General features: G+C 36.9%; 1 protein-coding gene across 1 annotated transcript; it reads left to right on the plus strand.

The window, feature by feature from the left end:
• Nucleotides 1–267: 267 nt before the first annotated feature.
• Nucleotides 268–12,060, plus strand: tubgcp4 (tubulin, gamma complex associated protein 4). Its single transcript, XM_054621155.1, has 18 exons — nt 268–411; nt 1,664–1,792; nt 2,000–2,122; nt 2,205–2,258; nt 2,380–2,436; nt 2,942–3,021; nt 3,148–3,349; nt 3,755–3,920; nt 4,014–4,138; nt 4,601–4,651; nt 4,736–4,841; nt 6,772–6,879; nt 7,931–8,075; nt 8,177–8,354; nt 9,400–9,534; nt 10,724–10,840; nt 10,944–11,083; nt 11,203–12,060. The coding sequence occupies exons 1-18, from the start codon at nt 334–336 to the stop codon at nt 11,207–11,209; spliced, it is 2,001 nt and encodes a 666-aa protein (XP_054477130.1). The 5' UTR covers nt 268–333; the 3' UTR covers nt 11,210–12,060.
• The last annotated feature ends 32 nt before the right edge of the window (nt 12,061–12,092 follow it).

Raw genomic sequence — 12,092 nt, forward strand, 5'->3', positions numbered from 1 at the left:
AAAATAAAAAATAAAAACAGCGGGTGATTTAGTGTCATATCGTTGATTTAAATATATATATATAAATAAATATCATAATAATAATAATAAAAACATTTGTCACATTTACATAAAAAATAAAATAGAAGTTAAGGCATAGCAACGGAGCGCCGGTTGCTACGTCCATGGTTACCGTTGGTTAGCAACCAGTCCGTGCCGCCCCCATGATGCTTTGCGTCGTGACGTACTCACCCTGCGACAGTTTGGTTTGTTGTGGTGTCTTCTGGAGACGCTCACAAGCTGCTCACAAGCTGCTGGTTTCTTCAACGTTAATCAATTAAAGGTTAATTAAACATGATTCACGAGCTGCTGCTGGCGCTGAGCGGATATCCGGGGACGATATTCACGTGGAACAAACGGACGGGACTACAGGTGAAAACTACATGGACAAGCTAATGCTAGCTAGCTAGCTAACATGTGGTTTATGCAGAAGATATATCTCATTAACTGTTAAATGTAATGCATGCTTTTATGAATGTATAACTAACCTCTCACACATTTAACCTTTAACCTGTTTATGTTATTACTCTGTTAACTGTTTAACTACTTTTATTATGTGTATGTTGCACATGCACTTAACCTTCTCCAAGACACTTGTTTACATCTCTGCTGTTGACTACAACTGGGGTTTGCACCTTTCTGATGATCTTTATTGTTTATATTTATGCATTATAAAGCACATTTGACCATTTACATTACATACATACATACATTACATTACATTACATTACATTACATACATTACATACATTACATACATTACATTACATACATTACATACATTACATACATTACATTACATTACATTACATACATTACATACATACATACATACATTACATACATTACATTACATACATACATTACATACATACATTACATTACATTACATTACAGTCATTTAGCAGACGCTTTTATCCAAAGCGACTTACAATAAGTGTATTCAACATAGGTATTCAAGAGAACTACTAGTCACCAGAAGTCATAAGTGCATCTCCTTTCTTAAACAAGCATCTAAAAGCATAAACCAGAGCAAAAGTACAGAAACAAACTAATAGAATACAAAAGTGCAACAAACTAATAGAATACAATAAGTGCAACAGACTAAAACGCATAAAATAAGTGCTACAACTGATACGAATGCAATAAGTGCTACGAGGAAGGCTCAGGGTAGTACTTCTTGAGCTCAGGGCATTTGTTGCTGCAACTGCTGCACAATAACTTCCCCCGGGAGGATCCATCCTTTCTTTTATTACATATTTATGCAATTTAAAGCCTCCAACTCACCTAAACTGCTATTTTTATTATTTTATTATCACCACAAACTTGGGGAACTGTTGAGTGAACTCTCTATAGTCTGCCTTTAGGAGAGATAACACTGCAACAACATGCAAGAAAGGGTTTGCCCGTTAGCTCACTTTGCTTTTCAAGGAACAGGACTGTTCATGTGTTGGTTCTCAGAAAGGTAGATCAGGTGATTCATGTGCAAGCGTCACTTAAACAGAGCTGTAACACTGGCTTTCTGTATTAGTCCTTATGCAAAGGAGAGAGTGTTGAGGCTCGTTTCCCACAGGAACATTTGTGTATTAGAGTCACACATGAACCACTTTGTTCCTCCCAACAGGTGTCCCAGGACCTGCCCTTCCTTCATCCCAGTGAGACCAGTGTCCTCAACCGGCTTTCTAAATTGGGCTCCGATTACATCCGCTTCACAGAGTTTATAGAACAACACACCGGCCATGTGCATCAGCAGGTGAGTGAAGTCCCTCGATGCCATATTACAACATTTTTCATAATAAGCTTGTAAGAAATCAAATTCGAAATTGGCCATTTAGAGATGCGCCTTTCTATATGAAAAGTAATGTTTCAGGCGATATGCAGTTTGTTAAAGAGTTCATCTGTTAATTAAATGGATAAATAATGCTCCCTGGATTTTTCTCAACAACATTTCTTTCTTCAGGAACATCACACGAACCAGCCCAACCCGACGGGACTTCATGGAATTTACTTGCGTGCTTTCTGCACAGGACTGGACTCTATCCTGCAGCCGTACAGACAGGCCCTGCTGGACCTCGAACAAGAGGTAAAATGATGTCACACACAACGAGTTTGAATGTTGAAGCATGTGACACGATGCTCATTTAACTTGTGTGCGTCTGTTTCAGTTCCTTGGAGATCCACATCTGACGATATCTCATGTGAATTATAAGCTTGATCAGGTAAAGCATTAATCAAACGAAGAAAGATTTGTTTAATTGAAAATATTCTAAAGACACTCAGTTGAAAGTCTTTCTACGGTTTAAAGACATATTTGTCTAACTCTGTACCTTTTTCTTTCAGTTCCAGTTGCTGTTTCCCTCTGTGATGGTGGTGGTAGAGTCAATAAAATCACAGAAGGTAAGGAGTGTTTATAGAAGTATTTAGTTTCACAAGAAGACGAATTGTTCAACAGAGGATAATTACGACAGGCCTCCACTTCTCCAGATAGCCCCAAAAATAAAGAATACATAGAATACAAGAATACACACAGCCTATGCTGCATGTCAACCCCAACTTTTATTACCATATCTGCCGATAAAAACACTGAATACAAATGTGTCAAGGAACCACAATAATTTGTAAAATATTGAGAGAAAACACATTTTCTTTTGCCAAAATGTCTGAAATTTTCTAGAACCTGCTCAACAATTTGCAGTCATAACTATTGTTTAAGTTTGCAGCTCATCTCTCAAAGCATTTTATACAAATGAAATGAACAAACATGATGTAAAAGCTGAGGCAGCACTGTGGGAGCTCTTTGGAGGAAATGACTACATAACTAAACACAATGATCCAGAGTAACACTTGTGTAACAGAACTGACCGCTGTGATCTTCTTGATCTTATGTGTGTTTCTGCTTTAGATCCACGGCTGTCAGATCCTGGAGACGGTGTACAAGCACAGCTGTGGGGGGCTTCCTCCCGTCCGCATGGCCTTAGAAAAGTAAGTCGTCCTTTGGTGAAGACTTGTGTATTAGCAGCATTGGTATTGTCATCTTCTATGATTCATCATGTCACACTATGAAACAAAACTTTTTGCCTTTGTCGTGTTGTTTTCCACATTCTGCAGGATTCTGGCTGTGTGCCACGGTGTGATGTACAAGCAGCTGGCGGCCTGGATGCTGCACGGACTGCTGCTGGACCAGAGCGAGGAGTTCTTCGTGAAGCAGGGCCCCAGCGCAGGAGGAGCTGCTGCCAACCAGGAGGAGGAGGAGGAGGACCTGGGGCTGGGAGGCTTGAGTGGGAAACAGCTCAGAGAACTGCAGGACCTGGTGAGAACCACAGTCAAGTCTAGGGATTATACAAAGAAGGCCAATTCATGTTTAGATGGTCTGAAAAAAATCTTCATTTGAGTAAATATTTTGCAGCCAAATCAAATTGTTTACATGATATTTAACCTTTGTTTCTTTATAATGGATTTAATACTTGACTTCTTTTTGTTACAGGACTTGTATTAAGGCAATAAAGTAGGCCATGAATATGAGATATGAGTTTGCAGATAATTATTTATGGCTTTTAGACGGTTTTCATTTTGATTCTTCACTGTTCATTTTTTTCGTACGCTCTCTGATGTTTCAGAAAATATTCAGAATATAAACAAAGCTTCAGACACAAATAGTCTTTCAGTACATATTTATGTTTTTAACTGGATCATGTGTGTCTGTGTGGTGGTGCAGAGGCTGATCGAGGAGGAGAACATGCTGGCTCCGTCTCTGCAGCAGTTCTCCCTGAGAACAGAGATGCTTCCTTGTTACATCCCCATCAGAGTGGCTGAGAAGATCCTCTTCGTTGGGGAGTCCGTCCAGATGTTTGAAAACCACAACCACAGCCCGTCCAGAGCTGGTAGCATATCCTGGTCTAATTTACAAGCTTATTATAACATTTGTCTTCATGTCACTGAGAGGAAACATCTCATTGTTGTGGTGTTTCTTTCAGGCTCCATTCTGAAGCACCAGGAGGACTTGTTTGCTGCCGAGCTGCACCGACTCAAACAGCAGCCTCTTTTCAGCCTGGTGGATTTTGAAAACATGATCGATCACATCAGGAGCACAGTGGCAGAGGTGAACACACACACACGTTAGGATTTCATCAATACTGGTACTTTTATCGATACTCTTATCGGTTCTTTTTGACTATATTGTGAGAAAAAAGACAATTAATTAAGGAAAGAACATTGCTTTATTATTCTTTTTAATAGTCTTTCTTGAGCAGCAATACAAGAAGTTCCAAAATCTTTAAAATACATTCACAGTTAAACAATTATCTCAGTGATTATCTTTCATTGATTATCCTGTTCTTCTGATCAAACTAAGCATCTCCAATCAGTAGAACACTGATCATTTGTGCAGTCTGATGTTCTGCTTGTTGTCCAGATGTTGTGGTAAACTGCTGCTGTTTCCTCCCTTAACTTGTGAGGGTTTTTTATTGAGTTTGAGACAACGAGAGTTCTCAGAGTCTACTGGAGGAAAATGTAAAACCACTTTGGATCTTTGTTAAAATGTCTAAATCTCTCTGACTTGCAGCATCTCTGGACCTTGATGGTGGAGGAGTCCGATCTGCTCGAACAGCTCAAGGTTCGTATTAAACACACTTTCTTTTTTCTGGATCATAATGATGCCAAAATGAACAGTATTGATGTTTGTATTTTTTATTCCCAGATCATTAAGGACTTCTACCTGCTGGGTCGTGGCGAGCTCTACCAGGTTTTCATTGACCTCGCCCAGCACATGTTGAAGACGCCTCCCACAGCCGTCACTGAGCATGGTAGGTTTGAATTACGAACTTGACTAAAGAAGTTTTCACTCAGGTCTTTTTGTTCAGTAGTTATATTAAACATTCCCACCTGTATCAACCAGAACAGTGGTGTAACAGCCCATTGATATTTACTGCTCAAACTTAAATGTGTATTGATCCAATGTCATCATGCTACCGACTGGGAAAATTAATAATAATTGAAATAATGCTGGTTTGGTCAGGTGAAAAGGTGGTAATAAAATGAAATTCAATACTATGACATTATCATTTTTTGACATACTATACTATGATTTCTTTTACATTTTGTATGACATACAATGCTATGACTTTTTTTATTTATGTTTCTTTTATAATTTTTTTCGACATACTATACTATGACTTTTTATTTTTTTTCCAACATACTATACTGTGCCTTTTTATTTATTTTTAATTTTTTTGACATACTATACTATGACTTTTTTAAATTTCTTCGACATACTATACTATGACTTTTTTTTGACATACTATACTATTATTTTATTGTTTTGACATACTATACTATTATTTTATTTTTTTGACATACTATGATTTTTTTTTTGACATACTATACTATGACTTATTTTTACATTTTGTATGACATACAATGCTATGACTTTTTTTATTTATGTTTCTTTTATAATTTTTTTCGACACACTATACTATGAGGTTTTTTTCGACATACTATACTATGACTTTATTTTTTTCCAACATACTATACTGTGCCTTTTTATTTATTTTTAATTTTTTCCACATACTATACTATAACTTTAAAAAAAAGAAATTCGACATACTATACTATGACTGTTACTCAGAGAAATAACAAAGTATAATAGATTAATATCATGGATGACATACTCATGGCCTTGTATGCTGATTTGCAGCAAAGCAAAAAAATGTACACCCCAAGTAATCACTTTCACAAAAAAACTGTGTATTGTGCAGCAGGTTAATCACTAGTACTGTTTAGTTTTTATTGTTTTATATCTTATTCATGAGCACATAACCACCTTTTGCAAATACAAAGATTGCGTAGTCCCTTTTTAAAACAAGCTCTGTACAGAGTTCTATTGAATCGCTGTCACTGAATGGTAGCAAGTGAATATTTCAAATGTTATGAAATAAGAGATACAAATAGTTTGGAACCATTAAAAAAAAAGAATAAGTACCCTAATGAACTTTTGTTTTATTCTTTTAAGTACTACATTCTTTGAACACAACATATCACTCCAGTTCTGCACAGACGCCAACGTCTAAATGGAAAGAAAGCTTTATCGTTATATATTAGTTGCAGATTCATGGCCATGAAGTTGGCTGTTTAAAACAATGTTCCTGCTCTCAAAAGTAAATCAACTTTTCAACTTTGTGAATTGTGATGAAGCATCGTACTGTGTTCCAGTGTGCACAGGGTCTGGAACAACCATGCAGCAGCCTCCAGCTGCCATTACACACCAGATGTTTAAGCTTCGTTCTGGTCCTTTTACAACTGAACCCTGCTCACTAACTCTTCATTATGGAGTGTCACTACGAGTAAAATCAAGTCAATAAACATCTACAGCCAGGGACAAAGTGATGGTTCCTTTTATTTTACTTTAGGGTGGTGTTAGGAATGAGTAGCTACAGGTTTATAGGCACGACTGATTTAATGTTTATAAAGTAGCAATAATGCAGATTGTAAATGTACCTGGTCGTCTCACATCCAGTTAAGGCCAGTGGAGAAAGAGAGTTTTATTGTCCACTTTCTCTCCTTAATGTCTGGGAACCTTAATGTGAGCGAGCAAACGGAGGCAGAGCGAGTAGAGAAAGTGTGTCGGGGTCAGATTGTGTTGGACCTTTATTGTACAGCAGCAGAAAGAAACCAAAAGTTATTATTTCATAAGAGTAACTATATGTATTTTAACGTCATGTGATTCCTCTTCCACAGACGTAAACGTGGCCTTTCAGCAGGCGGCTCATAAGGTGCTGCTGGACGACGACAACCTGCTGCCTCTGCTGCACCTCACTGTGGACTACCAGGGCAAAGACAGCAAAGGTCTGCTGCTGAACACACACACTGACCATGCTCATGATAGGATCCTATTGAGGAGACTGAAGGAGAGAAGTACCCTGATGTACAAAGGCAGATGATGTACAGAAACTTTTTTCCTTTAAGAGGATGCTCTCCTTTATTTGGTGTTTAGCGCCATCCAGTGGTGGTATGATCAAACTGTTAAGAAATTTTAAATAACAACTCTTATCTTCAGTTTTTATTAATCTGCTGATTGAAAACACCAAATCTTCTTTGAATTGAATTGTCCATTTAAAGAAATTTACTCAACAACAATTTATACAATTTATAATTGTTTAACAGATTTATTATGCAAAAATGCAGCACATTCTCTATTTGTGTCTTCTCAAATTGGAGGATCTGCTGCTTCTCTCTGGTTTATATCAATATAAAAAGAAATATGTTTTGCTAATCGTTTTGAACTGTTGTTAAAACAAAACAAACAAGAAGAAGATGGCTCAGGGACTCTCTGATGGATACTATACTTTTAGTTTTTTTTATATTATTTTTATAATTTTAATTATATAATTTTGTTTTGAAGTATTTTCTCATTAATATTATGTATTCATATCATAATATATATTTTAACATTATTCAGGTGGAAACTTCAAATAAGTCCAGTAGTTTTTTGCCTCTTCCTGCACTGTGAAATTATTTATCTCTGTTATGTTTGTGCATTTTTTTAAATTGTGCAACTAAACTAAACTAAACTTTCAACTAAAACTTTCAACTTGTAAACATTTATTTACACATTAATCGATTATTGGTAATAATTATTATTTACAGCCCTTTTTCTAACACAACACACACTAGCCTGAAGCTTATGTGATCCTGTGAGATCAGTTTGTATTAAAACAAATGATCAGATGAGTCACCGTCATTACAGAATCCTCCTTAACTTCCAAGCACCCTGATGAAGATGATTATCAGACTCATTGGATGGTGTCCAGTGAGGCTCAATAACCCTCCTGATCACTCGTTCTCTTATCTCTGTAATTTAATGTGGTTAATGTTTTTTGTGCATGTTTTCTTCCAGAGGCGACAGGCCCCAGAGAGGGAGCCACTCCTCCTCAGGACACCTCCCCCCGTGAGGCTCCTCCCACAGGCTGGGCGGCTCTCGGTCTCACCTACAAGGTCCAGTGGCCGCTGCACATCCTCTTCACTCCCGCCATCCTGGAGAAGTGTGTACTCATTTGGCTCCCTTTATAGTATTGTTATTTATTGATTATGTTTGAGTTCAGCTGGTGATCATCCTCTCCTCCTCCTCCTCCTCTGTGTTCAGGTACAACGTTGTGTTCAGGTACCTGCTGAGCGTGCGGAGGGTGCAGTCTCAGCTGCAGCACTGCTGGGCTTTGCAAATGCAGAGGAAGCACCTCAAGTCCAGCCAGACGGTCGCCGTTAAGTGGAGACTACGCAACCACATGGCGTTCCTCATCGACAACCTGCAGTACTACTTACAGGTAACGATAGAGAGGAAGAGGCTGAAGGAGCCAGATGTACAAACAATGTGTGTGTATGCACAATATGTACACGTGCAAACCAGTTTTTATCAAAACAGATTTTGCAGCAAGATTGTGTTCATCTTGCACATTCTTGATCTTTAAAACATGATTTAACGAACTTTACTGCAGTTTAAATGTATTTCCAGACTCCTCAAAGTCTCCTCTTTTAAAAAAAATAATTATCTGGTTAAATATTAGTAGCTACAAGAGACACATCTGCTTTCTTGCTCATTAAGACACAAGAAAAAGATAAAACTGGTAAAGACAAACTTTTGGTTTGTGTTCAACAAATCAAGCATCCAAATGTATTGTTGTGGGAATATAAAATGGAGACAGAATCTAATGATTAAACATGATTTGTTTTGGTTGTTATTAACCAATGTCACCTGGCATATGTGGTCTCTTTGAAGGCTAACAATTATCTATAATAAGATAATTAAATATATGTTAAAACCTTATTTTAAATAGTCAAACGCCCAATTTTATGCTGCTTTTCTAGTTAATATTATTTTATTGAAATAACTCATGTTTGTTCTACTCATGATTCTTTGTAAAGCACTTTGTAAACTGTATTTAGAAAAAAAGTGATCGTAACTAGTCATTATTGATTACCATTCTCAAGTGTGATGAATATTTACAGATACATAGTGAATTACAGACACATTGGGTGCTAAAACAGTCATTGGTACATGATTTGAAACAATTCAACATAAAATAATCATTGAAACTGTGCTTCTTAAGCGTTCTTTTGGTTGACTTAAGGTCCAGATTTAAGGACTAATGGCCTTCAACCACTTGTGGCTACTTGTTGAGTTGTTCAGTTTCAAAATTCTTGAGATGTAATAACCAAAACCATGTTTCACAGATTACCATGTGTACGTACAGCTTTATAAATCTCATTAAAAAGAGTTCTTGCAGACTTTATTATTGTATCTGACCCCAGACATACCGTATGATTGGAGCATTACGTTTTTAAAGTATTTTTCTTGTTTCCTGCCTCCAGGTGGACGTGCTGGAGTCTCAGTTCTCTCAGCTGCTTCAGCAGATCAACTCCACCAGAGACTTTGAGAGCATCAGACTGGCCCACGACCACTTCCTCAGTAACCTGCTGGCCCAGTCCTTCATCCTCCTGAAGCCGGTATGAATCAGGATTCTTCACAAACACATGCATCTTCACTAAAACCTTAATATTTATAACATTTCTGCATAAACACGGTCATGCTTGCACGGTGGCGCTTCTCCTCCGTGTGAGTCCAGAGGACGTTAAAGTCTTTAGTAGGGATGAACCATGAAATATAACTACTCCTGCCATGGCTGTCATAGTATAATATGCTATAAATATGTAATAAAAAAGTATTTGTATAGTATATCACAAAAAGTCATAGTGTAGTATGTCCAAAAATGTCATAGGCCATAAAATTGGTCACAATATCCAAAGGGTCATACTAAACAATGACATATTACCATGAAAAAAAATCTAAATATAATAACTAAAAATAAATGTCAAAATATATGTCATAATAAAATGACAAATAAAATGTAGAAACAGTCATAATAGAAATATAAAAGAACATTTCATGATCATAATAAAATGTCAAAAAAATTCTATGAATATTATAAAATGACAGAAAACATCATAGTATAGTATATCACAAAAAATTATAGTGTTGTTTGTGTTAAAAATGTGTCATAGTATAGTAGGAGACAATTTGAGAAAGTATAACATCTCATGAAAAAGTCATGTGATGTAAAAGAGTCCTATTATAGCATGTCAAAATATAGCCATAGTAACAGTCTTAGTTTAATGTCATAAAATATAAAAGAAAGTACAGTATGCTATAAAGTATACGAGTATAGTATGTCAAAAAATCTTTATAGTATGGCATGTCATAAAAATGTCATAGTATAATATGTCATAAAAACATCATAGTATAGTACGTCATAGAAAACGTATTCCCCCCAAAAATCACAGTATAGTATGTTGTAAAACTTGTCATAATATAGCATGTCAAAAAAAAATGAACATAATTAAATATGTAGAAAAAATCATAGTACAGTATGTTGTGAAAAATGTCATATACCTCATGCCAGAAATGTACAGTATTGCAGAAAATCATAGTATGTTGTAAAAAATGGAAAAATCATTGTTTGTCATAAAACAATTTAAAAACAAAAAAATCTGAATGGGTGACATAAACTTGGGGTCACTTTGACCACTTCAAATCAAATCAGTTCATCCTTAAAGTCACTGAGTTTTATGTTGTTAATTAACTGGCTGATTAGTCCATTTATTTGAATTAACCCTTAATAAACCCTCCTGTCGTCAGGTGTTCCACTGTCTGAACGAGATCCTGGAGCTGTGCCAAACCTTCTGCTCTCTGGTCAGTCAGAGCGTGGCGCCGCTGGACGAGAGGGGAACCGCTCAGCTGGACATCCTGGTCAAGGTGGAGACGCTCTCCTCCCCATCTGCCCAATGGCCGAACAATTCAATATATATATATATAAATATATATATTTCTGTTGTAACACAGAGCTTTGTGTTTCCAGGGCTTTCGGCGTCAGTCCTCCTTGCTGTTTAAGATCCTCTCCAGCGTGAGGAACCATCAGATAAACTCCGATCTGGCTCAGCTGTTACTGAGACTGGACTACAACAAATACTACACCCAGGCTGGAGGCACTCTGGGCAGGTAGGACACAGAATCCCAGCATGCACCATCATCCTCTTTTGCTTAATAATTCATTCAGTGAACTTCAATATACCTGACTGGAGAGTTAATTAAAACATTCTAAATGTCTTTCTTTTCAGTGTTTGAGAAGAACAGACTCCCATCAATCCCAAACTATAATGTGGCATGCCTGTTAAATGCTCCTTCAGGGTTATGGTTCTCATATTCCTTTTTTGCCTCTGAAGCTTCAGCCTCCACCTCGATACAACAGAGGTGGAGGGGATTTTGTTTGTCACAATCACAGCATTGAAAAATGACACTTGTATTTTCAGACACATTGACCTCATTGGGAAAGATTTGAGTGAAACTACTTAAAAACAGTCGTTCCATTGACGGCTGTTCATTGAGGTCTGTGGATTAAACACAGAAAGTGAAGTTTCCTGTAAAAAGATTGAGGTTTGGTTTATATATATTTTTATTTAAAGAATGGTTCAACATTTTTAGTAAATCTGCTTCCTTGTTGAGAGAAAGATGTAAAGATTTATGCCGCTCTCATTTGTTAATTATGAGGCCACAGAGGTCAAAACTCGGTCAAAAATACTTAGCTTAGCCATGCTAGCTGTTAACAGTCTTTATGCTAAGCTAACAGTTTCCTGTAGCTTCTATATTTAGCGTACAAATATGAGAATGCTGTTGATATTCTCGATAAAGGAGAGAATGTGTTGAACTATTCCTATTTTTGTACTCAAGTTCAAACTTATTCAACCTGCTTCATAACGAGTCCGTGCCATCATTTTTCAATGCTGTAAATTTAGCAAACAAATTCCATTTACTTCCACTGAAAAGAGCTGGAAGCAGAAGCCTCAGGGGCAGATCAACACCTGAGCACTTCGACCTCACTCTGAGTTCAGTAGGGAACTGTTTGGTCATGTGACCCTTTGGCTACAGCTCACTGTCCTTGTATAAACTGTAAATAAATATTAAACCATGTTGTGTGGAGAAAAATAAACTGGATTCAGTTAAAATGAAA

Source organism: Anoplopoma fimbria, chromosome 2, assembly GCF_027596085.1.
Source record: "Anoplopoma fimbria isolate UVic2021 breed Golden Eagle Sablefish chromosome 2, Afim_UVic_2022, whole genome shotgun sequence".
Classification (NCBI taxonomy): Eukaryota; Metazoa; Chordata; class Actinopteri; order Perciformes; family Anoplopomatidae; genus Anoplopoma; species Anoplopoma fimbria.